At 48.3% G+C, this 27164-nt stretch overlaps 1 protein-coding gene across 1 annotated transcript; it reads right to left on the bottom strand.

Moving 5' to 3' along the window:
- Positions 1-8899: 8899 nt before the first annotated feature.
- On the bottom strand, positions 8900-26008 carry Mmp25 (matrix metallopeptidase 25). Its single transcript, XM_028853955.2, has 10 exons — positions 25779-26008; positions 25237-25369; positions 22807-22948; positions 22424-22713; positions 13179-13355; positions 13000-13084; positions 11966-12048; positions 11518-11670; positions 11177-11434; positions 8900-11018 (listed from the first exon to the last, which is right to left on the bottom strand). The coding sequence occupies exons 1-10, from the start codon at positions 25884-25886 to the stop codon at positions 10747-10749; spliced, it is 1701 nt and encodes a 566-aa protein (XP_028709788.1). The 5' UTR covers positions 25887-26008; the 3' UTR covers positions 8900-10746.
- Positions 26009-27164: the final 1156 nt, after the last annotated feature.

The following is a 27164-nucleotide window of genomic DNA, read 5'->3' on the forward strand; positions in this document are numbered from 1 at the left end:
CATGGCTGACAAAATCCAAGCCGAGAATGAGAAGACCAGAGCCGAGGCTGACTGGATCCGAGCCCAGGCTGAGTTGACCCGAGCCCAGGCTGAGTTGACCCGAGCCCAGGCTGAGTTGACCCGAGCCCAGGCTGAGGTGACCCGAGCCAAAGCAAACCATGATGAGACTGGAGACGGCTCACAGCAAAGACCTAGCAAAAGTTTATGGGACAAAATCGGCAATATCTTTAAGATGTTGAAAGAAATTTGTACGGCTCTCTACAAGTTTTTTTAAGAAATTCAAAGCACTGTAACCATATCTTTCCACTGTATTAAAATTTCTGAGAATCTTACTCATCTGAAATCACTCAAATATGTCTAGGTAACAGTGCAGAGTCTGCCCTTTCCTAAGGCCTCACACAGAAAGCCCTCACTTTGACTACTGTGCACACCCTCAGGCCCTCTGTGTCACGGTTCCCCTGTATGTCCATCCTGTTGCTCTTGTCCTGTGCCCCTTAATAAAAGCCCTTTAAAAGGAATCGGGTATTTGTCTGGAATCTTCTTTGACAGGCAGGCATTAGATTCATGTGGGAACCCAGTACAAGGTTCCACCTTTGGAAGGTTGTGTCATCCCTACTGTGTGTGCCCTGGGACACTGGTCACTCTGCAGTACTGGGTTTGTAGTGAACTCTTGATGAAGGACTTCATTCCGGCACACACTGAGTATTCAGCAGTCCTTGGTTCTGGGCCAGCACATGTAGACGCTTAGGGACTTCAGTCAGCCTGTCCATGTCTGTGTCACAGGACATAGAAGACAGGCTGGCTTTGCTTTTGTTTGTTTGTTGTGAGATTGCATCTACCTTACACTGGCTTCAAATTCTGGGGCTCAAGTCATCCCCCTGTCTCAGACTCCAGATTAATTCAACTGCAGGTGTACACATGCCATTGCTTATTTCTTAAAATCCCTGCATGGAACAGAAGTCACAGGGCCGTTAAAGGCTTAGACATCAGGAAGGAGAAAGTGGGGGCTAGGACACCCGGGGACTCTGAGGCATCAAATGATGGCTGACACCAGACACCTGGAAACCCCCAGAGTAAAGAGTGATGTAATTAATATGCAGATACCACATTTTTGTGAATTTTGTATAACTATGTCCTTAAAATCCAAGGCCTGTGCCTACGCCCTGTTGCCTTTGCCTGTGTGTGTGTGGCCTGTGTTTTAGTAAATAAAGTCCGTCTCATCTACCTACAGTTCCTGGAATTCTCCTCAACCTCCTGGCCTCTGCTGAGTCTCCCCTTCTCTGGCTTGGCTTGGTAGCTTGGACCTCATCAACTCCCTGTGCCTGTCTCCACTGAACAAGTACTGTGGGATACTATGATGTGACTTTTGCTCTGGGCTTGACATGACCTCTGGCCCAGGAAGCAGAGCTACTGTGGTCACCTTGGGAACAAAATAAACAACTATATAGCTAAGAGCTAGGTCTATGGTAGTAGGGCTGTTCACATTTTTTCTGAAATGGTGGAGGGGACCACCTCCTCCTACTACTCAAGCGATATATAATCTTGGGAATTCTAAAGTAAATCTGATAATGTTGGCTCATGAGTTCAACACCAGCCTCAGGTATATAGTGAGTTTGAGGGAATTCCAGGCTACAAAAAAAAAAAAAAAACAAAACAAAAAACACTACTATATACTATATACATGAGGTTGAAAACTGATCAGGGGTGAGGCTTCCAGATGTGACTCTGTTTGCGAGTTGCCCATGTTCCTGCAAGTTACTCATGGACCCATTCATTCACCAAATTGGACTTCAAGCCGTGTGTGTGTGTGTGTGTGTGTGTGTGTGTGTGTGTGTGTGTGTGCTCTCCCCTGGGTGAACTGAAGTCCCCAAGGATGGGGTAGGGTGGAGAGGAGTTACACCTGTGTGTTAAGATTCCACAGGCGGACAGGCACCGCAGCAGCGACAAACAGAGGCAGGTAGGCCCGCGGCGGCAGACGGCAGAGACATACAGGCCCAGCAGCAGCCTGCAGAGGTAGACAAGGCCGGCAGCAGCGACAAGCAGAGGCAGGGACGCTTCTAACCCCAACACCCGGGGAAGAAGCTATCTCCGTGGGACGGAACCAGAACAAATCTGAACACTCCTTCTGAGAACAACCCAGGGCCCAGCTGCTGATCCTGCAAAACCCAACAACTTGGAGGTGTTGGTGAGACTACCCCGCTCAGCTGAAATCCTTCCAGGAGAGGATTCAGATCCCTACAGTTTGAAGTCTGAAGAAACAAGATCAGCTGAGGAGTTGATGAATGAACAAAACGTGACCTGAGAACACAAAAGAAGGTGCTGCCCAGTCACCAAACCAGATCACTAGAATCATAAGTATATACTTCACCAACTGAGATCAGCTGCCCCTGAAGAAACAGCCCAATAGCACCAATTTAACCAAGAACTCCTACTGAACCAAGACTAAAAATTAGAACAAGGGAGGCACTCTCAGACACAGACACCACCTGCACCGAGCAGAGGAAGAGATGAGTAGACGCCAGTGCAAAAATACAGGCAACAACATAAAGACCTATATGGCAACATCAGAACCTAGTGATTCTACACCTGCAAGACCTGAACATACCAAGACAGAAGAAACAGAAGAAATCAACCCTAAAAATGACTTTAAGAAGATGATAGAGGCCCTTAAAGAAGAAATAAAACATTCCCTCAAAGAGGAAATAAAAACTTTCCTTAAAGAGGAAATGAAAAACTCCCTTAAAGAGGAAATAAAAACTTCCCTTAAAGAGGAAACAAAAAATTCCATTAAAGAGGAAATAAAAAACTCCCTTAAAGAAATGGAAGAAAAAACGAACAAAAAATGGGAAGAAATCAAAGAAAGCCAAGAAAAAGCAATTAAACAGATGAAAGAAACATTCCAAGATCTGAAAAATGAATTTGAGACAATAAAGAAAACACATGCTGAGGGAATGCTGGAAATAGAAATCCTGACTAAATGAACAGGAACTACAGAAACAAGGATAACCAACTGATTGCAAAAGATGGAACAGAGAATCTCTGACACTGAAGACACAATAGAGAAAATAGATTCATCAGTTAAAGAAAACACTAAAGACAAAAAAGTCGTAACACAAAATGTCCAGGAAATTTGGGACACCATGAAAAGACCAAACCTAAGAATAATGGGGATAGAAGGAGAAGAATACCAACTCAAAGGTACAGAAAATATATTCAACAAAATCATAGAAGAAAACTTTCCTAACCTAAAGAAAGAAATACCTATGAAGATACAAGAAGCTTACAGAACACCGAATAGGCTGGATCCAAAAAAAAGTCCCCTTGCCACATAATAATCAAAACACTAAACACACAGAACAAAGAAAAAATATTAAGAGCCGCAAAGGAAAAAGACCAAGTAACATATAAAGGCAAACCCATCAGAATAACACCAGACTACTCAATAGAGACTATGAAAGCTAGAAGATCATGGACAAATCTCATGCAGACACTAAGAGACCACGGATGCCAACCCAGGCTATTATACCCAGCAAAACTCTCAATCACCATAGGTGGAGTAAACAAAATATTCCAGGATAAAACCAGATTTAATCAATACCTGTCCACAAACCCAGCCCTACAGAAAGCACTAGAAGGGAAAATCCAACCCAAGAAGCTAAACACATCCATGAAAAATCAAGCAATAGATAATCCCACACCAACATACATCAAAGAAGGACAACACAACACAACCACAAAAAATAACAGGAATTAACAATCACTGGTCATTAATATCTATCAATATCAATGGTCTCAACTCACCTATAAAAAGACACAGGCTAACAGAATGGATAAGAAAACAGGACCCATCCATCTGCTGCATACAAGAAACACACCTTAACCTCAAAGACAGACACTACCTCCGAGTAAAGGGCTGGGAAAAGGCTTTCCAAGCAAATGGACCTAAGAAACAAGCTGGTGTAGCTATCCTAATATCTAATAAAATAGACTTCAAACTAAAAATCAATTAAAAGAGATCAGGATGGACATTACATATTTATCACGGGAAAAATCCACCAAGATGAAGTCTCGATTCTAAACATTTATGCTTCAAATACAAAAGCACCCACATTCATAAAAGAAACACTACTAAAGTTTAAAACGCACATCAAACCCCACACATTAGTAGTGGGAGATTTTAACACACCACTCTCACCAAAAGATAGATCTACCAGACTGAAACTTAACAAAGAAATAAAGGGTCTAACAGATGTTATGACTCAAATGGACCTAATAGATATCTACAGAATATTCCATCCTAACACAAAAGAATATACCTTCTTCTCAGCACCCCATGGAACCTTCTCAAAAATTGACCACATGCTTGGACACAAAACAAATCTCAACAGATACAAAAAAATTGGAATAACCTCCTGTATCTTATCAGACCACCATGCCTTAAAGTTAGACCTCAACAACAACAAAAATTATAGAAAACCCACAAACTCATAGAAACTGAATAATGCCCACCTGAAACATCAATGGGTCAAGGAAGAAATAAAGAAAGAAATTAAAGATTTCCTAGAATTCAATGGAAATGAAAGCACAACATACCCAAACTTATGGGACACTATGAAAGCAGTGCTAAGAGGAAAATTCATAGCTCTAAATGCACACATAAAGAAGATGGAGCAATCCCATACCAATGAATTAACAGCACAACTGAAAGCTCTAGAACAAAAAGAAACAAAGTCACCCAGGAGAAATAGACGCCAGGAAATAATCAAATTGAGGGCTGAAATCAACGAAATAGAAAACAAGAGAACAATACAAAAAATCAATGAAACAAAGAGTTGGTTCTTTGAAAAAAATCAACAAGATAGACAAAACCCTAGCCAAATTAACCAAAAGGCAAAAAGAGAGCACCCAAATTCACAAAATCAGAAATGAAAAGGGAGACATAACAACAGACAACGAGGAAATCCAGAGAATCATCAGATCATACTTCAAAAACTTGTACTCCACAAAAATGGAAAACCAGGAAGAAATGGACAATTTTCTGGATAAATACCACATACCAAAATTAAATCAAGACCAGATAAACCATTTAAATAGACCAATAACCCCTAAAGAAATAGAAACAGTCATCAAAAGTCTCCCAACCAAAAAAAGCCCAGGACCAGATGGTTTCAGTGCAGAATTCTACCAGACTTTCAAAGAAGAACTAATACCAACACTCTTCAAAGTGTTCCACACAATAGAAACAGAAGGAACACTACCAAACTCTTTTTATGAGGCTACAATGACCCTGATACCCAAACCACACAAAGATGCAACAAAGAAAGAGAACTACAGACCAATCTCCCTCAGGAACATTGATGCAAAAATACTCAACAAAATATTGGCAAACCGAATCCAAGAATATATCAAAACAATCATCCATCACGACCAAGTAGGATTCATCCCAGGGATGCAAGGATGGTTCAACATACTAAAATCAGTCAATGTAATACACCATATAAACAAACTGAAAGAAAAAAACCACATGATCATCTCCTTAGATGCTGAAAAAGCCTTTGACAAAATCCAACACCCCTTCATGATAAAGGTCTTAGGAAGATCAGGAATACAAGGAACATTTCTAAACATAATAAAAGCAATTTATAGCAAGCCAACAGCAAACATCAAATTAAATGAAGAGAAACTCAAAGCGATACCACTAAATTCAGGAACAAGACAAGGCTGTCCACTCTCCCCATATTTATTCAATATAGTACTAGAAGTTCTAGCTAGAACAATAAGACAACAAAAGGAGATCAAAGGGATACAAATTGGCAAGGAAGAAGTCAAACTTTCACTATTTGCAGATGATATGATAGTATACATAAGTGACCCCAAAAACTCTACCAGGGAACTCCTACAGCTGAAAAACTCCTTTGGTAAAGTGGCAGGATACAAGATCAACTCAAAAAAGTCAGTAGCCCTCCTATACACAAATGATAAAAGGGCTGAAAAAGAAGTCAGAGAAACATCACCCTTTACAATAGCCACAAATAATATAAAATACCTTGGGATAACACTAACTAAACAAGTGAAGGACCTTTTTGATAAGAACTTTAAATCTCTAAGAAAAAAATTGAAGAAGATATCAGAAAATGGAAGGATCTCCCATGCTCATGGATAGGTAGGATTAACATAGTAAAAATGGCAATCTTACCAAAAGCCATCTACAGATTCAATGCAATCCCCATCAAAATCCCAACACAATTCTTCACAGACTTGGAAAGAAAAATACTCAACTTCATATGGAAAAACAAAAGACCCAGGATAGCTAAAAGAATCCTATACGATAAAGCAACCTTTGGAGGCATCACCATCCCTGACCTCAAACTCTACTATAGAGCTATAGTAATAAAAACAGCTTGGTACTGGTATAAAAACCGACATACGGACCAATGGAATCGAATTGAAGACCCTGACATTAATCCATGCACATATGAACACCTGGTTTTTGACAAAGGAGCCAAAACTATACAATGGAAAAAAGAAAGTATCTTCAACAAATGGTGCTGGCATAACTGGATGTCAATATGTAAAAGATTACAAATAGATCTATATCTGTCACCATGAACAAAACTCAAGTCCAAGTGGATCAAAGACCTAAACATAAATCCAGTTACACTAAACTTAATAGAAAAGAAAATAGGAAGCACTCTTGAACGCATTGGCACCGGAGACCATTTCCTAAATAAAACACCAACAGCACAGACCCTGAGCACAACAATTAATAAATGGGACCTCTCGAAACTGAGAAGCTTTTGCAGGGCAAAAGACATAGTCAATAAGACAAAAAGACAGCCAACAGAATGGGAAAAGATCTTCACCAACCCCACATCTGACAGGATTGATCTCCACAGTATATAAAGAACTCAAGAAACTAGACATCAAAATACTGAACAGTCCAATTAAAAAATGGGCTAAAGAGCTAAACAGAGAATTCACAAAACAAGAACTACAAATGGCTGAAAGACATTTAAAGAAATGCTCGACATCCTTAATCATCAGAGAAATGCAAATCAAAATGACTCTGAGATACCACCTTACACCTGTCAGAATGGCTATGATCAAAAACACCAATGACAGCCCATGTTGGAGAGGATGTGGAGCAAAGGGAACACTCCTCCACTGTTGGTGGGAATGTAAACTTGTACAACCACTGTGGAAATCAGTATGGCGGTGTGGTGGTATTGTGCTCCCCAAAATATTGTGTACTCTAATAAATTTATCTGGGGTCAGAGAACAGACAGCCACTAGATACAAAGGCTAGAAAATGGTGGCACTCACACCTTTAATCCTAGCATTCCAGAGATAGAAATCCCTCTGGATCTCTGTGAGTTCAAGGCCACATTGGAAATAGCCAAGCATGGTGACACGCCTTTAATCCCAGAAAGCCAGCCTTTAATCCCAGGGAGTGGTGGTAGAAAGCAAAAAGATATAAAAGGCGTGAGGACCAGAAACTAGAAGATTTTGGCTGGTTAAGCATTCAGGCTTTTGAGCAGTAATTCAGCTGAGACCCATTCTGGATGAGGACTCAGAGGCTTCCAGTCTGAGGAGACAAGACCAGCTGAGGAATTGGCAAGGTGAGATAGCTGTGGCTTGTTCTGTCTCTCTGATCTACCAGCATGGATCCCAATAACTCTCCTCAGGTTTGATTTTTTAATAAGAACTTTTAAGATTCCTGCTACATGGCGGTTTCTCAGAAATTTAGGAATCGAACTACCTCAAGACCCAGCCATCCCACTCTTGGGCATATACCCAAGGAATGCTGATTCATACCATAAAGATACATGCTCAGCTATGTTCATAGCAGCACTATTTGTAATAGCCAGAACCTGGAAACAACCTAGATGCCCGTCAAAGGAAGAATGGATGAAAAAAATGTGGTACATATACACAATGGAGTACTACTCAGCAGAGAAAAACAATGAAAGCCTGAAATTTGCAGGCAAATGGATGGAACTAGAAAAAATCATCCTGAGTGAGGTAACCCAAACCCAGAAAGACAGTCATGGTATGTACTCACTCATAAGTGGATTCTAGATATAAAATAAAGAACAATCAGACTACAACCCACAGAACCATGGAGGCTATATATATATATATCATGGAGGTCCCTAGGATGACTGTGGCTTATAATAAATTTTGGTTTTACTCAATTATTGAAAAAAATAGCCAAATGAATGGAAACACATGAACTATGAACCAAAGGCTGAGGGGCCCCCAGCTGGATCAGGCCCTCTGTATAGGTGAGACAGTTGATTGGCTTGATCAGTTTGGGAGGCAACTAGGCAGTGGGACCAAGTCCTGTGCTTATTGCATGAGTTGGCTGTTTGAAACCTGGAGCTTATGCAGGGACACTTGGCTCAGTCTGGGAGGAGGGGACTGGACCTGCCTGGACTGAGTCTACCAGGCTGATCCTAGTCCTTGGGGGAGGATTTGCCCTGGAGGAGGTGGGAATAGGGGGTGGGCTGGGGGTAAGGAGAGGAGGTTGGAGGAGGGGAGAATAGGGGAACCCATGGCTGATATGTAGGACTGAATGGTATTGTAAAATAAAATAAATAAAATTAAAAAAAAAAAAAAGATTCCACAGGCCAAATAAGTGAACTTCCTGGTTATGGAGTTAAAATGTGGAGGAGGCTGGTGAGACCGCTCGGCAGGTAAGGAGCCTGCCCCAGAGCCTCATGACAGCCTGAGTTTGATCCCAGGATCTACAGGAAGGAAGGAAAAATATCTCCCACAGATGGCCTCTGACTTCCACACAGGCCTGTGGGCTCACGTGTGCAGGTGCAAGCACACACACATGAGATCACAACCTGTCTCCTAACAAGCTGGGCATTTTGAGAAACCACGTTTTGCTGGGTGTTGGTGGCACACACCTTTATTCCCAGCACATGGGTAGACATGGGCTTTGCTCACTAGCTTCGTTCTTTGGTCTTTCTCAATAAGCAAATCAATCAGTCCGTGCCTCTTGACTGGATGGATTCACTCCGTCAAGAAAACAAGAATGGAGAGATCCCCATGACATCTGGGACATTCTCCCGTGGAACGGAGGAGTCTGGGGGAGACATAGACGGCTCCCAGTCATCAGCCTGGCCTTGTGGAGAACCCAAGAAGAGGTGGTCCCCAGAAGGACGGCAGCACTGTGAGGAGACAAGCGTCTAGTCCTCAGGCTCACTGTGCCTCCCAGCCCTGACTTATAAAAGTGCAGGTTCCTGGCCCCAACATCAGGATGAGGATCAGGCTGAGGGATGGGATCTGCATTCTAAATTCCCAGGAGATGGTGCTGGCACATGTTTCAAGCCCAGGACTTAGGAGGCAGAGGCAGGCAGATCTGCAGAGTGAGTTCCAGGACAGCCAGGGCTACACAGAGAAACTCCGTCTTGAAAAAAAATCCCCATGAACTTATTCTGGTGAGGAATATTCTAGAATCCATGATCTAGCTCCTGGATATGGGGAAGTTGTGTTTCTTCACTCCACAGGTTTCTTCACTCCTCACCCTGTACAGCTGGGCACCTGGTGGGTGATAAAAAGGCCAGGGCAGGGCCTAGAGCCCTGACTCAGTGGTTAACGCTCATGCCATTGTCATAGAGGATCTGAGGTTTACACTCACCACCCAGGCTGAACAACCACTCCAGGTCCAAGAAGATCCAGAACTGAGGGCCCCTCAGGCACAGGCCCCCACAGGCACAGGCCCCCTCAGGCACAGGCCCCCACAGGCACAGGTCTCTACAGACACACTAAAATTACAATGTTAGAAGAAGATGGAAGAGGAGGAGGCTGCAGCAGCCATAGCTGAGAGAGTCCTGTCCACATCTTCCCAGCAGCACTGTGCAGATGGGAGCCAAACTGTTCCAGAAGGAAGCAATGGTCACTTCAGTTGGTGACAGGGACAGGCATCTTAGGATCCCTTCCAATTGAATTGAGCTATCCTGAATTCAGGGTGACACCACCCCCAGGTTGTGTTCAGGGATGAGGGTGACCTGAACTGAGATCACCAGGGCCACAGGAGAAACCCCACCATGTCAACACTGATGTCAACCAGGACTTGAAGCATACCCTAGGGGAGGTATTGATGCTTGGTCTCTGTCCCCACCCTGTGGCAGTGACTGTCAAGGGACGTGGAGTACAACAAGGTCAGAAGGCTCAGGAACACATTCAGCGGCCACAGGAGGCACTGGAGTTCAAAGTCCTGGTCCTGTTTAACCATCTAGTCAGAGTACAGTCACTGTGCCCTGTAGACCAATTGTGGAGAATCAGAGGAGAGCACATTCCCAGGAAGCCGGTCAGCACAGCAGAACGCAGCACACAACCTGAGGCAGGCGTGGTGTGGCCTCTGTCTGAGGAGACGCGGGATAGGGCGAGCACTGAGTGTCCAATCCACAGTTCAGGTGGGTTCCTAACACCAGTAGCAGCGGCAATGCGCCATTCTTGGCGGTGGAGAGAAAGGGTGAATACCGCCCCCTGTCGGTATCCTTGACTGTGACCACAGCTCCTGAGCCCCAACAGGAAGTAGGCTGGGGGACCCCAGAGGTGTCTGCAGTCTTCAGATAGGAATCCGCCCAGCTCCGTGAGCCTGAGTCCCGCCTTGGGAACAGTGAGGCTCTGCTCCGTGGGAACAGATCTGTTTCCGCAGATCCCACGACCCCACACTAAGTCGGGCTGCGGGAGACTCCCGCTCCATTCGGGGTAGGGAGCTGACACCATGTTTCAGCAAGAAAAGACAGCTCCAGCCAGTGAGGGCAGGAGGGGCAGCAGGAAGGTCACCAACAGCTGCCCTGAGGCTTGATTGAGCTCACAGTGACAATCACAGGTTCCAGTTTTGGGTGTCGTTTTCGGGGAGTTGGGGATTTGAGGGTCATATTTGGGGGCAGGGCAGTCCAGCCACTTGGGCCCCATGGGCTGGGGGGAATCCGACTCAGATTTGACACTGCCCTTCGCAAAGCGCCAGAAATGGGTGCCCTTGAAAAAGTAGGTGTCACCTGTAGGAGAGGAGACACCTCAGAGCCATGGTCCAGACCTGTCCCAAAGCCACCGCTCCTTTTTCACACCCACTCCCGGGCCAGCCCCTCTGTTTCCCCCTTCTTCCCCTCTCCCAGGGACCACAGTTTGCAGACAAGGACTCCAGGGCTCCCCACACCTGTGTTGCTGACGGTGACATCGTCTGGGGACGGGGGCGCCCCCTCCCAGAGACTCAGGGCGCGTGGGTAGCCAGGGTCCAGGCGCGCGGCCTCCTCGTCATAGCGCCAGTACTGCTGGCCTCGGATCAGGTACGTCTTGCCATTGAGAGGCCAGGAGAACACAGCATCCACTTCTTCTCCAGCGGGAAGCCCAAACTCGACCAGTGGCCGCGCTGCGCCCTCCAGCTGCCGGTCCTGGAACACCCAGAACTGGGGGCCTGGAAGGAGGCATGTTGGTAGTGGAGCAGCAGGGAGTCGCTTCTTAGACCTGCCCTATCCGGTACCCATGACCCCTACCCACCGCTGAAAAGGATAATTCGGCCATCTCGGGGCCGGGCATAAGCAGCCTGGATGACCCTCACGTGTTCCGGCAGCCCCTCCCAAAAGCGGTGCAGCCGAGCTGGACGGGGAGACACCAGCTGTCCTGAGGGTTGGAGGCGCCAGAACCAGGGGCCTGCAGGGGAAGAAGGGAACAAGGCCTGGGGATGTGACAAAGTAAGAGCTCATGTCCCTTTCCTGACCTCCCTCTATCCAACCCAGCGAGTGGCTGGGCAGGGGAGAATCCCTCTATATATCAAGCAGATCTATGGCCATCATTTTATCACTTGCCCAGGATGTCTCCCCCACACCACTCCACTTTTTTAACACCAAAATTCTCACCTCCCAGGAAGCTTTGCAGTCTGGGTGAGTCACCTGAAGTGTAAAAGAAGCCAGTCATGCAGATCCAAGGGTCATCCTAAGTGACTTACCTTTGAAGAAGAAGATCTCCCCTCGGATGTTGGCAATAGCATCAAAATTGCCCTCACAGCGATCGGGCACAGGTGTGGAGGGCCTGGGAATGATGGGGAGAGAACAGGAGGTAGGCTTCCCTGTCCTTGATCTTGACTAGTCTGGTAAGGACGCTTCCCATCCGCATCTTTTGTGTGCTTGTGTTGTAGTGATGTATGTGCATGTGTGTATGTGTGTGTGTACTGATGTATGTGCACGTGTGTATGTGTGTGTGTACTGATGTGTGTGCAATTGTGTATGTGTGTATACTGATGCATGTGCACGTGTGTATGTGTGTACTGGTGCATGTGCAAGTGTGTATGTATGCAGGCCATAAGTTGACAGTGTGTCTTCACTGGTTGCTTTTCACCTTGTGTTTTTTGGGTCTGGGTTTGTTTTTTGAGACAAGGTCTGTCTGTGCAGCCCTCACTATTCTGGAACTTGCTATGTAGACCAGGCAGGTCTTGAACTAACAGAGATCTGCCTGTCTCTGCTTCCTGAGAGCTGAGATTAAAGGTGTGCAGCACACCTGGCTTCCACCTTATTTTCTGAGACAAGCTCTCTCGTTGAACCCGGAGTTCATTGACTCAGTGAGGCTCGCTGGCCAATGAGCTTCAGGAACCTGCTTGTCTGTGCCTCCCTGAGTCATGGGATTACAGACCCACAGCTCTGGCTCTCACGGGGCCTTCTCAAATCTGATTTCAGAACCTCATGCTTGGGTAGCAGTTGCTCTGCTCCAGCGGCCATCTCCCCAGCCCTGTGTTTATTATCATTATTTTTTATTTTTATTTATGTGTGTGTATGCCACGTGTGTGAGTGTTCGAGAGGGCCACAAGGTGTTCCCCAGAGTGGGAGTGACAGGTGGTAGCGGGCTGATTGAAGTGGTTTCTGGGAGCTGAACCTGGGTCCTCAGAGAAAAGCAAATGCTCTTAAACACTGACCATCTGCGCAGCACTTCCAGCCCCTTCCCATGGAGGACACCGAGCCAGGGTCACACAAATGGCAGGGGACTCACCTGTCAGGGGGCAAGGCTGGAGGCTGTGGAGGGGAAGCCAGGGGTTTCCTTGTGGGCTTGTCACCCGGGGTATGGGACACTTTCCCTGTGGGAGAGGCAGACAGATATGGGTTCCCTGACCTGCTGTACAGGTCATAAGGAAGCTACACCTGGGGTGGTTTGGCATCTCCCTTCCATACCATAGAGCTGCTGCAATCCATCACGGTCATCTTGGGACAAGCGGTATTTGTGAGGGTCACCCACCGGGCCCTGGTAGAAGGGTCTCATAATGGAGTTGGGAGCAGAAGAGTGGCCAAGGCCTAGGGCGTGGCCAAACTCATGAACTGCTACTGCAAACAGGTCGGTTCCTTCGCCATCTGGGGAGAGAGGACAGAGGGCGGAGCTAAGGCCACCCCACATTGGGAAGGGAGCACAGGCACTGGGTCTGCTGTCCCGGAAGAAGACCCAGGGGACCCTGGGGTGTGGACTCCAGCTCCTCTGCCCTGACTCTTTCTGATCGGTACCACCTGCCTGTGCTCCTTCAACCATTCAGCAAATATTTTTGCTGTGGCACTGGGCTGCGGGGCGAAAGAAGCCTAGAGGTCAGAAGAAAGGTGTCCTTGTGCTGCCGGAGCCCCTCACCCACGGAGGGAAAACTGATTATAGAGACTTAGGGTGCAGAAGCCCTGGGTGCCCGGCACCTGTAGTACCCCCTGCCAATTCCTGCCTGTGGGTAGAAATCCCCACTCTGGGGACTGGAGACATGGATCAGCGGTTAAGAGCTGCTCTTCCGGAAGTTGTGAGTTCAATTCCCAGCAACCACATGGTGACTCACACCCTGATGCCCTCTTCTGGAATAAAGGTGACCATGTAGATAGACCAGTCATATACAAAAATAAACAAATACTGGGGCTGGAAAGGTGGACCTGCAGTTAAGAGCACTGGCTGCTCTTCTGAAGGACACAGGTTCAATTCCCAGCACCCACACGGCGGCTGTCCACCATCTACATTGGAATATGCTGTCCTCTGCTGGCAGAAAGTTGTATGTGCAGATAGAGCACTCACATACATTAAATAAATAAGTAAATAAATAAATAAATAAATAAAACTTTAAAAATCTTTTTAAAAAATCGGAATAAAGAAATCCCCCACTGCTGGGTGTGGTGGTATAGGCCTTTGTTCTCAGCATTCAGGAGGCAGAGACAGGAGAATCTCTGTGTGTTACAGGCCAGCCTGGCCTACATAGCAAATTAAAATGTAGCCAGGACTACATAGAGAGACCATGTCTCAAAAAAAAAAAAAAAAGAAAAGAAAAGAAAAAAAAGCCCCAACCTCCTCTTCCCGCCTCCATCTCCCCAGGGTCTCTTTCATTTCTTTTCTTCCATCCCTCCTGTTCTTGGATCCACATCTCCAGGCCATTTCCCAGCCCTCACATCTCTGCCCTCGCCAACTCCCCAGCCCACCCCCACCCCCACCTTGCTGCCCTCCTCCAACTCAGGGAGAACCAGACCCCACACACAGGCACTCCCAGACCACAGCCAGCTGCTCTGGCGCCTCTTCCCGCCACAGCTTCTTCCCTGGGGATCCCACCCAGGCCAGGACAGAGCTCTGAATGCTTGGCTTCATCGATCTCTGACTTCATCGGCTAAGAAGGCCTGTCCGGAAGACACTAAGACAGTTAACAGCCAGGCAGCCCCTCAGCAAGGCCCAGGTTTCTGAATGTTGCTCCACCTCATAGTTTCTAACCAGTATTAATGATACTGAAAGTGAGATATTTAGATATAACTGGTGAGCAAAAAAACAACTTGCTCTTACCTGTCGAGTCTACCAGTGAAATAACAGGAAAATCAAAAAAACTACTTTTTTTTTTTTTTTTTTTTTTTTTTTTTTTTTGAGACTGGGTCCCGCTCTATAGCCCTAGCTGGACTTTAATTCACTATTCAGACTGAGCAGGCCTCGGTCTTGATTCAATCCTCCTGCCGCTACCTCCTCAGTATATGCCACTATACTTGGCATACCAGGTAAACTCTAAGAGCAGCAAATGTTAGGCTTGGGTCCATCTTAGACTTCTATCTCCTATCATTTTTTATTATTATGTATACAGTGTTCTGCCTGCATGTATGCCTGCAGGCCACAAGAGGGCGCCAGATCTCATTACACACGATTGAGCGCCACCATGTAGTTGCAGGAAATTGAACTCAGGACCTCTGGAAGGGCAGCCATCTCTCAGTCACCAAAAGTCAGAGGCGGAGCCAGGCCGGAAGGTGAGTGCCCCGGCTGTGCCCCTGCCTTTTGGCAGGTCCTGTCTTCAGGTGAACCTGTTCGAACTACAATTGAACTTCCATGTTGGCTGCAGGTCATCTTATTGCTCTGAATCCTTTTACTGAGAAATCAGCGGAAGTTGGGTGTCTCAATCAGGGTGTTCTCTTTCTCCTTCCTTATCTCACCTCTCTTGGGGCAACATGGGCCTTCCGGGCCCTGAACCCCTTCCTGCACCTTTCTCACGCTAGGCGGGTGGAGAAAATTGCATAATCACCCTAACGAACCCTGTGAGAGCCCTGGTGGACAATGTTCAGGGTCCCTGTCACCACCTGGCTTTCTTGGCCTTGGCCTAGCAGGTGGCTGCTTTGGTCCTCTCAACTTCTAGGTCCACAGCCCCTCAAAGATGGACCGGACTCAGCCCCACCTTGTCAGACACAGCGGCAAGTGTGCCTCCTACTTCATCAAGACGGACGGGGCTGGGGACGGACTCAGTCCGGAGAGAGCTTGCCTAGCATGCAGAGCCCTGGGTTTGCTTCCCAGTGCAACGTCAAGAAGCCGTGACGGTGCATGCCTGGGACGGTGCATGCCTGGGACGGAGAGGGTGGTAGAATGAGCAGGAATCCAAGGTAATTCTTAGCAAGTTTGAGGCCAGCCTGAGATACGTGAGACCCTTAATAAAAACAAAACAAAACCAGAGGGCTGGAGGGAAGGCTCAGCTATTAGGAATGTTTACTGCTCTTCCAGAGGCCCCCACTTTGGCTCCCAGCCCCCACCTCGAGTGGCTCACACCTGCCCGTAACTCCAGGTCCAAGGAAGTCTGTACCTTCCTCTAGTCCCTGCACACTCATATGCACACACCACACACAGACGGACATACACATCACTAAAAACAACAAAAATGAATCTTAAAAACAACACCAGGACCACACAAAATGAAAAGGCAGGCAATGCAATGTAACGCCACTTCTGGTACACACATACACACGGGCAGATAGCTTCTCGGCTCCACGCTCACCTCTTGTCTCCTGTCCATGCCCCTTTCTTTCTTTCTTTCTTTCTTTCTTTCTTTCTTTCTTTCTTTCTTTCTTTCTTTCTTTCTTTCTTTCTTTCTGTCCAGGCATCCATGCCCCCACTCTCAGTTTTGAGACAGTGTATATAAACTCTGTAGACCAGGCTAGTCTGAACTCATCTGCCTGCTTCTGTCTGCCAAGTGCTGAGGTGAAAGGTGTGCCCCCCCACACCCTTTCTATCTAGGCATCCACATCCTCCTTCTGTTGACTCACTGGGAGATCCAGTGCTTAAAATAAAACACTTCATCCTGAGCCACCCTTTCAACTGGTCCAGGCTCCCAGCCTCACTAGTGGCCGCCTTGCTCTTTAGCCAAGTTCTCAGTGGTTTGAAGAGTCCTCACTTCCTCTCTTCTTCTCACGCCTAACTCTACAGTTTGGGACTCTTCTCACACCCAGAGAGCAAGCAGGCACCAAAAGGTCACTTGTCAGCCAAGTGGTGGTGGTGAGTTCGAGGCCAGCCTGGTCTGCAAATCGAGTTCTAGGACAGCTGAGCTGTTATACCAAGAAACCTTATTCCAAAAAACCAAAACCAAAGAGGAAAAAAAAGTCACTTGTCCCCACATAACTAAATCCTGGCCATGTGACTTACTGGACTTGTTCCCCACGTCGCTGTGTCTAACCACTTCCTCTGAACTTCTGTTCATCATCTGGCAGCCTGTTTCCTCCCCTCCTCCATTGTTTTAGGTTTGGGGGTTTTTCCAAGACAGTGTCTCTTATCTGCAGGCCTTGATCTTTGTGTAGATTATTCACCGACTGGTCATTTGTATCGACCACCCAGCCTTTGCCTCCAAACACTGGGATTATAGGCATGTACCACCACCACCCCGGTCCCCATCTCTCTTCCCAGCCACCCACTTCTTAACGTCCAGTCTCTCCATTGCTCTGTATTTGACTTTTGCGTTCTATACTTTCTTCCTGGCCCCTCCCCATCCCTCCCCAGGCTCAGCTCTGAGAGCAGCTGGCAATGCAGTCAGGAGCACTGGTGCCCACGAGTGAAAAGACCACAAGCCACATGGCGAGCGGGGACTCTTGTCCCCTCATCTCTCAGCGGAGGAAACAGAGCAACAAGGCAAAGTCATCTGTCCTGGTTATGAGGGGAGGAACCGGAGCTGACTCAGCCTCAGAGCTGAGCTGCTTGCACTGGAGGTGCAGCTCTGTGGTCTGCACAAGCTCCTGGCCTGCATCTCTAGTCTCACAGTGCTGCAGGATGCTGCCTCGCTGTCACAGTCCGGGACTGGCTGCCAGTGCCCCACAGAGCCTGGGCACCAGACCCAACTATCCCCCCCCTAGCGCAGTAAACGACTGATTGCTACAGAGCTGAGAAGAAGCTGGCCTCACATCCACGGTCGGTTCTGTCCCCTCCTGCTTCCCTTTCTCCCGAGAACCATTTCCCTTGAGAAACTGCTTGCATAAGAACTTCTATCTGGCTGGCTGGTTGTGGCACACGCCTTTAATCCCAGCACTCAGGAGGTAGAGGCTGGCAGATTTCTGTTAGTGAGTTCCAGGACAGCCAGGGCTACACAGAGAAACCCTGTTCTGAAAAACGAAACAAAACAAAAAACAAACAAGAAAAAAATAAAAATAAAAACAGGAGGCTGGAGAGATGGCTCAGCAGTTAAGAACACTGGCTGCTCTTCCAGAGGTCCTGAATTCAATTCCCAGCACCCACATGGTGGCTCACAACCATCTTCTGGAATAAAGGAGTACATGCAAATAGAGCGCTCATTTACATGAAATAAATAAATAAAATCTTCACAAAACAAAGACAAAGAAACAAAATTTCTATCTGGAAACAAGAGAAAAATATACAAAGAAAAAAGAAGGAAAGAAAGAAAGAAAGAAGGAAAGGAAGGAAGGAAGGAAGGAAGGAAGGAAGGAAGGAAGGAAGGAAGGAAGGAAGGAAGCCAGGTGGTGGTGGTGGTGGTGGTGGTGGTGGTGGTGGTGGTGCATGCCTTTAATCCCAGCACTCAGGAGACAGAGGCAGGTGGATCTCTGTGAGTTTGAGGCCAGCCTGGTCTACAGAGTGAGATCCACGACAGGCACCAAAACTACACAGAGAAACCCTGTCTTGAAAAACCAAAAAAAAAAAAAAAAAAGAAAAGAAAAAGAAAAAGAAAGAAAGAAAGAAAGAAAAAGAAAAAAAGAACAGTTCAGTGAGGGAGAGGGAGGGCAGGAAAAGAATTACTAACTGAAGCACTACTTCTAAGAAACCTGACCTAGAACAGAATTGGGAGTCCAAGCTCTAAAGAGGATGCTAACCCTCCCTGCCACCTACACAGAACACAAACACACTGCCAACACACACCCAGACCCGCACTCAGCAGCCTCAGCAGCCCACCGCTTCCTCCCCATGGACACAATGTAACAGAAGCAGTCTTCTAGGATGCCCCGCTGAACCTGGCCCCGTCATCACCTCACCCTCCCTGTCACTAGGGGTCTAGTCGATGGCAATCTGGACCTGTTCTGACTTCGCTCCGATCTGCCCCTCCACATCAGTCCCCACATTCTCTGACCCGGACTCTTTGGCCACTCCCTCCCCCTTGGCCTCTCTCCACTCTCCCTCCAGTCCACTCCCCCTGCATCCAGGAATAGTTCTAGGATGCAAAACTATTTGATGTGTTCCCATAGTTTCCCAAATCCCGTTGGTCAATCTGCTTGCTTTCCAAAGCCCTTTGTAATCTCGAGCCCACTCTCCTCTGTGACATCATCCCTTCTTGTATAATATTAGAAGGACCAGCCTTAACATTATACTTCCCAGGGGCTCAGGAGAGAAAACTACCAAGGGCAGGAATTGTTTTCTGGAAATGAATCTAAGTCCACCAAGCTCTGTGTCTGTCTACTTTAGTCCTCTGAGATAAAATCCTGTCTACACAGCCTCAGTTCTGTTCTCGTGCCTAGCTCCTCTCTTGACTGATTTCTCTCTACCTTTAACTACTGTTCCCTCTAAGTTCTATCTTAATTCTCTCATCTTAATTCTGCCTCATCTAGGTTCTTCTCATCTCATTCTTACTCAGCTAGTTCTTCCCCATCTGGCTCTTCCTCATCTTCCATCTCAAACATTCTCTCTGGTCAAAAATCCTCCTTGTCCCTCTCAGTTCTCCGTTCTCAAGTTCTCCTCTCCTCTCTTCCTCTCTGTCTCCTCATACCTCTAAATTCTATCCTCCCTCTCTGAAAATAAAACTGCTTTTTTATCCCTTTGACTCTTATCTGTCCAAGCTATCTGCCACTTTTCTGCAGGGTAGGGGAAAGTGTGCTCAGTCACTAGGCAGCCTGTGTACAGCTAGATGCCTCTGGTGATAAAGGGAGATCTGGGACTAGAGGTAAGATTTGGAGAAGGAGGAAGTTAAGCTTAATTGGCACATCCGCCAGGCCTTCTCAAACAGGTAATCTGGACACTAGAGTCTGTTCTTAGAGAGTACAGAGGTATCTCTGATAAAGTACTTTCATCCCTCTGGGGATGGACCTGGCCGGATGCTGCCAATGATGATAATTACAGGGAGGCTTGAACTGGGGTTCTGGCTGCCCATAGCTGTCAGTGCAGAAGGTTATCTAAATATTCCTAGAAGTGGTTAGGTAAGGAGTTAGCAGTCTATAAAATTAGTAAGGCTGTAAGAAAAGGAGGGTCCGAGCTAAATAAAGCTATTACTTAAGGTCCACCTGACCTAGGCAGTGTCTCCATGTGGAATTTACCTTAAATCAGGAGACTAGCATGTGCACTGTTGTTTCTGTTAGTCCTTGAATGTGGCTAAGGGAGATATCTGATTCCAGTGCTGAAAGGGGAGAAACGCATGGGCTGGGGGAAGGAAGCCTTTCCTGAGGCTGTTCTCCAAATACCTGGAATGTGTGTGTCCAGAGAGTGATCAGTCCACACTGTTAGCCCTTCTCAGGGAAAAGTCAATTGGGAAAACTATGAAGGCACAGGCGATTTTCATAACAGAAGACAGCTAATCTATAACAAGCCAAGTAACACCAAAAGCTCCTTGGAATTTGACTTCCTCTGAAGGAATTCCTTGATCCCTTCAGGTAGTAGCTTTGCCATAACCAGCTGAGTTCTTATGATATATTCCTGCAGCCCGTGCAATCCCCGCTGAAGCCACCCACAATTTGGTTTTCCAGCCATGGATGCTCCAGACCATATCTCCCCTCAGTGGCTCCTCCCACCTCTGGCTACATGGCACTCAGCCATCTCACTGGCTGGTGTGTTCTTGTATGTTCCTATACCTATGCATCTCAGATGAACAAGACTTTGTCCATCTGGCCTGTGACACCTGGCGCTCAGCGCTCTTTGTTGTCTTGTTCAAGACTTGGTCACTCTGTAGCCCCAGGTTGGCCTCAAACTTGCTACAATCCTTCTTTGGCCTTCTAAGCACTAGGATTCCAGGTGTGCACATCACACCTGCTCGGAACCTTGTCTTTTAAAAATAAAATGTTTGTCTTGAGTTGGAGTCTTTTTTGATTTGGTTTTGCAAGACAGGGTTTCTTTGTGTAGCCATGGCTGTCCTGGAACTCTCTCTGTAGACCAGGCTGGCCTCAAACTCACAGAGAACCACCTGCTTCTGACTTCCAAGTGCTGGGACTAAAGGCATGTACCACCACGCCCAGCTCTGGAGTCTTGCTCTACATCTTCAGCTGGTTTCAATTTCATAATCCTCCTGCCTCAGCTTCTCAAGCACTGGGATTACAGATATGTGCTGTTACCCTCCGTGCCACCACATCTGGCACATGTGTGTATTTAAACAGAAAGAGTCACCACTTCTAGGAAGTCTCCTCTGCTCAAGAGTGCTAGGCTGCCACCTCCTCGGGAAACTCAAGCTGAGAACTTCCTCTCCTAGGATTTCTGGCTATCTCGTCACTATGCGTAGTAAAGACAGTCACTCTTCTGCATAAATGATGGACAAAGAGGAGTCTGAGTTTTTCACACCAGTCCATCTCTGAACTGGGCACTTGACAAGGCACTTTTTTTCTCTCTCTCTTTTGAGACAGGATTTCAGTGTGTAGCCCTGGCTGTCCTGGAACTCGATCTGTAGACCAGGCTGGCCTGGAAATCATAAGAGATCCGCCTGCCTCTGCCTCCCTAGTGCTTGATCAAAGGTGTGCACCACCACTGCCTGAGCTGGGCACTTGAAAGGCCTCTGTAGTGGTAATTTTGGATTGATTTGGTTGTGCCCATGTGGATGTTGCTGTGAAGGTTTTTCAGAGATTTGACTACGATCTACTCTCACTAAAGCAGACAGACCACATTCATCCAGGCCCTACGCGCAAACGCTGGGGGTTCTAGGAGGGAAGAAATTCTATCTCAAGATTGTAACAGAAATCTAGCTTGAGTTTTCATCCTGCTTTACAAATTTTGGCCATGCTAACTCCTACAATCTCCATGCGCCAATTCCTTAAAGTAAATCTCTTGTAGGACATCCTGGACTAAATAGTGAGCTCAAAGCCAGCCTGAGCTATAACAGTGAGACCAAGTCTCAAAAAAACAAAACCAAAAACCTCTTTTTAAGTATTTTTTAGGGGTGGGGGAGGGGCTGGAGACTAGAGAGGTAGTTTAGTGATTGGGAGCACTGGCTGTTCTTCCACAGGATCCAGGTTCTATTCCCAGCACCCACATGGTAGATCACACCCTTATGTAATGCCAGTTCCACATCCTCTTCTGGCTTCCTAGGGCACCAGGCAATGCACCTGGTACAGACATTCAGGCAGATAAAACATCCATACACATAAAATTAATCAGCTTTTTAAAAAGTTTTTTGTTTGTCTGGGATGCAAGCTCTCTCTATGTAGCCCTGCTGGGCTCACTATGTAGACCAGGCTAACCTCAAATTCACAGATAGCCACCTGCCACTGCCTCCTGAGTGCTGGGATTAAAACTGCGGGCTACCATGCTGTGCTGCACGCGAGCGCACGTGTGTGTGTGTGTGTGTGTGTGTGTGTGTGTGTGTGTGTTCTGAACCCATACATGCTGGACATGCAGTATTACCACTGTACTGCACACCTCCAGCTCCTCTGGGGAAATCCCTGACTGACCTAGCTTTCATCAATCAATTAATATAAACCCAGTTCTTCAGCACAGACAGATCTGAAGAGGGGACCACTCTGAAGATGGAAACTTTTACCTTTTGACCCAAAAGTCCAGGTCTCCTCATCATCAAAGTGAGTGTCTCCAGAGATGGGGTGCTCCCCAGGGAAGAAGGCATGAGCCAGGGTGCCACCAGGCCCATCAAAGGGGTAACTGTCTTGGTGGTAGCCCCGGGAAAAGTGGATAAGGATGTCAGGCTCCTGGTGCCGAGAATCCACCTCCTGGAAGGTAAGGCCTGACTCAACAGCCCAGACAGTCAGGGCATAGCTCATGAGGGTCCGCACCATCGACTGGCTCAACTGGGAGTTCTGAGAGAAGGACTGGATCCTGAGGAGAGAGGAGGAGAGCCAGGGGCTGTGGAGGGAATGGCCAGCCAGACAAGTTAGCAGGCCAAGGGGAAGCACAGGCACCCAGACCTACCTCCACGTCAGGGTGCGCTTCTTCCACATGCTGCCACTCAGAGCATAGCGCCGCCGCCGCCGCCGCCTGACCAGCCCAGCAGGCCCCAGAATGTCAGGCAGGGAACAGCGGGGCTTATGCATGGTGGCTATCGTTACTGGGTCTGTGGAGACAGGCATGGTGAGTAACAGGACAGTCTGTCATCATGGTACCAAATAATTAAGAAATTGGCTCAATGGAGCTGAACAGTTAGCTCAACAGTTAAAGCCACTGGCTGTTCTTCTAGAGGACTTGAGTTCAAGTCTCAGCACCCATGTGGTGGCTCACAATAGTCTGTCACTCCAATTTCAGGGGACCCGACACCCTCTTCTGACCTCGATGATGCATAGACATAATAATACACAGGCCAAACACCCGAACACATAAAATAAAAACAACTGAGTCTTTAAAAAAGAAAGAAATTGGCTAATGCCTCAAGCCTGGACCCAGTCACTGTGAAAGCTAGCTCAAGCCAGGCACTCTCTCTACTTGACCATGGGTGGACTGGCCACTGTAGGAGGCACTTAGAGGCTTAAGCTGGGTGTCTTGTACCACTTCCCCAACCCCAGTGGGTGGAGACTGAAGGAAGGTACTCCAAAGGTGAAATGGCGTGCATCTGTGTGTGCCTAGGGGTCTACGTGCAGCTGTGACTGTGGAGACCAGAGGTCAACCTTGGATGTCATTCTTCACCTGCTATAATCTTGGGGTGTTTGAGACAGCATCTCTGACTTGGTGCAGAACTCTCCAGCTAGGTTGGACTGGCCAGTGAGTCCCAAGGATCTGCATCCCTACCTCTGCAGAGCTGGGAGGACAAGGCATTCCACCAGGCCCCTTTTCAGCTGGGTTCTAGGGATCAAACGCAAGCCTTCATGCTTACAAGGCAAACGCTTAACCAACTAGACCACCTCCCCTTTAAGGCCAGAGCTCCAAAAGGCTGCCATCTCGCCTGGAAGCTGCCCATCACTCGCTTTTTGTTGTTCTTGTTTGTCGTGTCCCCCCCCCCACCGGCTTTTTAAGAGTTTCTCTGTGTAACCCTGGCTGTCCTGGAACTCACTCTGTAGACCAGGCTGGCCTCGAACTCGAACTCAGAGATCCACCTGTATCTGCCTCCCAAACACTAGGACTAAAAACGTGCGCCACCATCCCACCACCACCCTGCCTCATGGGATGCTGATCACAGTCTGAAAACCAGCAGGGCTCTTTAGTCCGCAACAGCTAACCATCCCTTCTCAACTTAGGTCTATCTGTAAAGCCCCTTTCTATGCATTTCCAGGAGTCATCTCACCTTCAAACGAGGTCACACCACATCTCACTGGTAGCAATAGCAAACCATAACCAAGAACATAGTGATGTCACACTCTGTTCCAGGCTTCGGGTGAGCAGAGTAGGGGGAATTTTTTCCAAGCTCCTCTGCCTTTCTATTTCACTCTGCACATGAGAGCCCTCAGCTCTACCTCTAAAATATACTCTGGGCCACACCCCACCTCTACTTCCCAGCACCCCTTGCAAAAGGCTCCTGGTTCTCCATCCACCCACCACTCTCCAGCGGCAGACAAAGATGCTGAAGAACAAACCAGAGCTGAGCATGATGGCCACTGTTTCCCGTCTGTCCACTCGGGGAGGTTGAAACAGAAGGACCACATGTTTAAAACCAGCCTAAGCAACACAGAGGAATATCCACCCCCACAATAAAACAAACAACAAAAACCTGAAAGTCAGATGAAGCTGCTTCCCTCCTCTGAGCCCTCCTTCCCTGGCTTCTTATTGTCCGTGGAACAAACCTCTTTCAAGGTCACCTAATCAGGCGCCTGCCTAAGCCCCTCAGCCTGCCTTGCACGGCAGGCAGATAAATCTGTGTCGGTCACAGTTCTTTTGAAGTTACTGAGCCATTTCCCCCCACATTTCCCTGTCGCTGTGTCCTCCTATTTGTGATCTTAGCTTATAAGCTCACATGACATCTTTCAGAGTACCTTGCCCAGCTAGAGGCAGCGGTACAGACCTGGAATTTCAGCGCTCAGGCTGAGGCCGGAGGATCTTGAGTTCGAGGCCAACCTGTGCTTATACAGCAAGACTGTCTCCAGAAACAAATCAGTGGCCTACCCTAACCAGACCAGCTCTTAGCGTTTGGTCTTCTTCAGAATGGCACCATCGGAAATAATTTTGCATATTGATCTGTTTCTTTCTTCCTCAGAATGTCAGCTCCAGGCAGTGGGGGCCAGATCTGTTCCATCCCTGCGGCAACAGCGGAGGCTGACAAAGCCAAAACCGGTTATCTGGATGCCCGCAGACCTCCAAGGTCTGGGCTAGGACCTGAGACCAGCATCTTTATGTGATTCAGGCGTTCCCTGCGGTTTATAGACTCTGGGTCATCGACTGAGGCAGGACCGCCTCGTGTAGTGCAGGGCTACCTACCCATTTGGCCTGTCTCAGGCAGCCCGGCAAATCTCTGCATGACTTTGATGGCATCCTGCAGCTTCGCAAGGCTCTGCATCTGGGCTTGGGTAGGATCTGCCGGCGGCAGGTAGCCATAGCGAGTCAGCCAGTCCTAGGGCACAGGAGAGGAACCATGAAGCACTAACAGGATGGGGCGTTCCTTTCTCACCGTTATTTGAAAAGACCAACCCTCTAGGGAATCCAGAGCCAACGCTCCTAGCCCCGGATGATAGAACCCACCTCCCTTATACACACGGCCAGGGTCCCCAACCCCCAGCTCTGAGATTTTCAAGTCTTTATAGATGTAGCAGGTGAGGCCTCAGTTTCCCATTTTAGCTCCTTTCCACACTTCCGAATCTCAGCCACCAAACCACCAGAGAGAAGAGCCAGTAATCCAGGGCCCCAAGAGCTTCAGGACATTTGAATCCAGCCCGCTCTTTCCTTCAGACCCAGGAGTCCGCCCTGCACCTTTCCTTTTACAGGCTCTCTGTGATCTCAGGAGCCAGCGGACCGAAGCTCACCACGCCCAGGCTCACGTCCTGCGCCCTGGGAATCGGAGCGCGCACAGGCTGCAGCAGAAGAACCAGCAGAAGCGCCAGAAACCGGAGTTCTAGCGCCCACAGCCTCATGGCGTGTTCAGCCTGGACCTCCGGGGCCCTCGAAGGGGCCCTGACTCCGGCCGCCCTGGAGGTCTGGAGGAGGACTGGGACCCGGCGAGGATCGAGGGAGCCGACACAGGGTAGTAGAGATGAGCAGGAGAGATCCGGGATCCTAGGAGGCACAGCAGGGGCTGAACGGCGATAACCGAACCCGAACGAGGGTCGAGGAGGGCTGGGGGTCCTCGGAGGGTGGAGAAGGCGCAGGAGGGGACAGAGATCCGGTAAAGAGGTCCACTATGGGGGCCTCTCCAGTGCCCCGGCCCCCAGATGCTGTCCCGGCCTGGGCGCTGCGCCAACTGCCCCACCTGCAAGTGGAAGGCTGGATGGGGCGGGGCTCACTGCGATAAGTGTTAAGGGTGCGGCGGGGGAAGTAGTCCAATCTTCCAATGTCCAGCCCGAGGGGAGGGCCAGGGGTTTCCCCCCCCTCCGCTCACTGGGACGCAGGGACTCTCCTGAGAGCTCAAGGACTAGCGGTGGGGTAAGAGGTCTAATGCGTCCTCTCCTCCACAGCCTCCGTCAGAAAAGTTTCTGTTCCCAGATCGGGGACTCCTGGAGCAGGCCTTGCTTCTGCTTCCTTTGGACCGCGAGCCGGGGGAGGGGTGGCCGGAGCTCCCTTCCCCCACGCATCCTGCCGCTCTGCCGGGGGACCCCAGGCTACCGGCAGTCTGAGCTCCTCAGCTTCCTTTCACCGCAGGATACCAGCCCGGGCCAGCTGTGCTCAGCATGAATACCCCGGACCATTCATTGTCCCAACCCACCTAAAAGGCTCTGCTCTGAGCACCAGGCGCTGGCATCTCTAGCTCAGGGCCAGTTCCCATCTCAAGGTTTTCTCACCAGGGACTAGGCATTTAAACCCCAAACCTGCACACAGAGGAGACAGCAAAAGGTAGAAGAGGCAATCCCTGGGGAAAGGGCACGGCCTGGGGACCAGCAGAGGCTCCCCTCCAGCCAAAGGAACCTGGAGATAGGAGACCAGACTAGTGGAGAATGGCTGAGAGGAATCAGGCTGCGGGTTAGAATGGAAGGAGAATGGTCAGGTAGTGTGTGTTGACTGCTCGCTATCAGGAGCAGCAGGAGGAGAGCCATTTGCATTTCAGACAAAATAAACAGTATGCAGGATGAACAAGCAGCAAATGTAAACTAAAACATTGGTATCCTGTATTCTTCTGCCGAGCTGTGGACAAGTATCACAGACTGGGTGACTTACACAGAAATTCAAGGAGCCAGCACAGCTGGTTTCCCTTTGTA

Source organism: Peromyscus leucopus, chromosome 8b (assembly GCF_004664715.2).
Source record: "Peromyscus leucopus breed LL Stock chromosome 8b, UCI_PerLeu_2.1, whole genome shotgun sequence".
NCBI lineage: Eukaryota > Metazoa > Chordata > Mammalia > Rodentia > Cricetidae > Peromyscus > Peromyscus leucopus.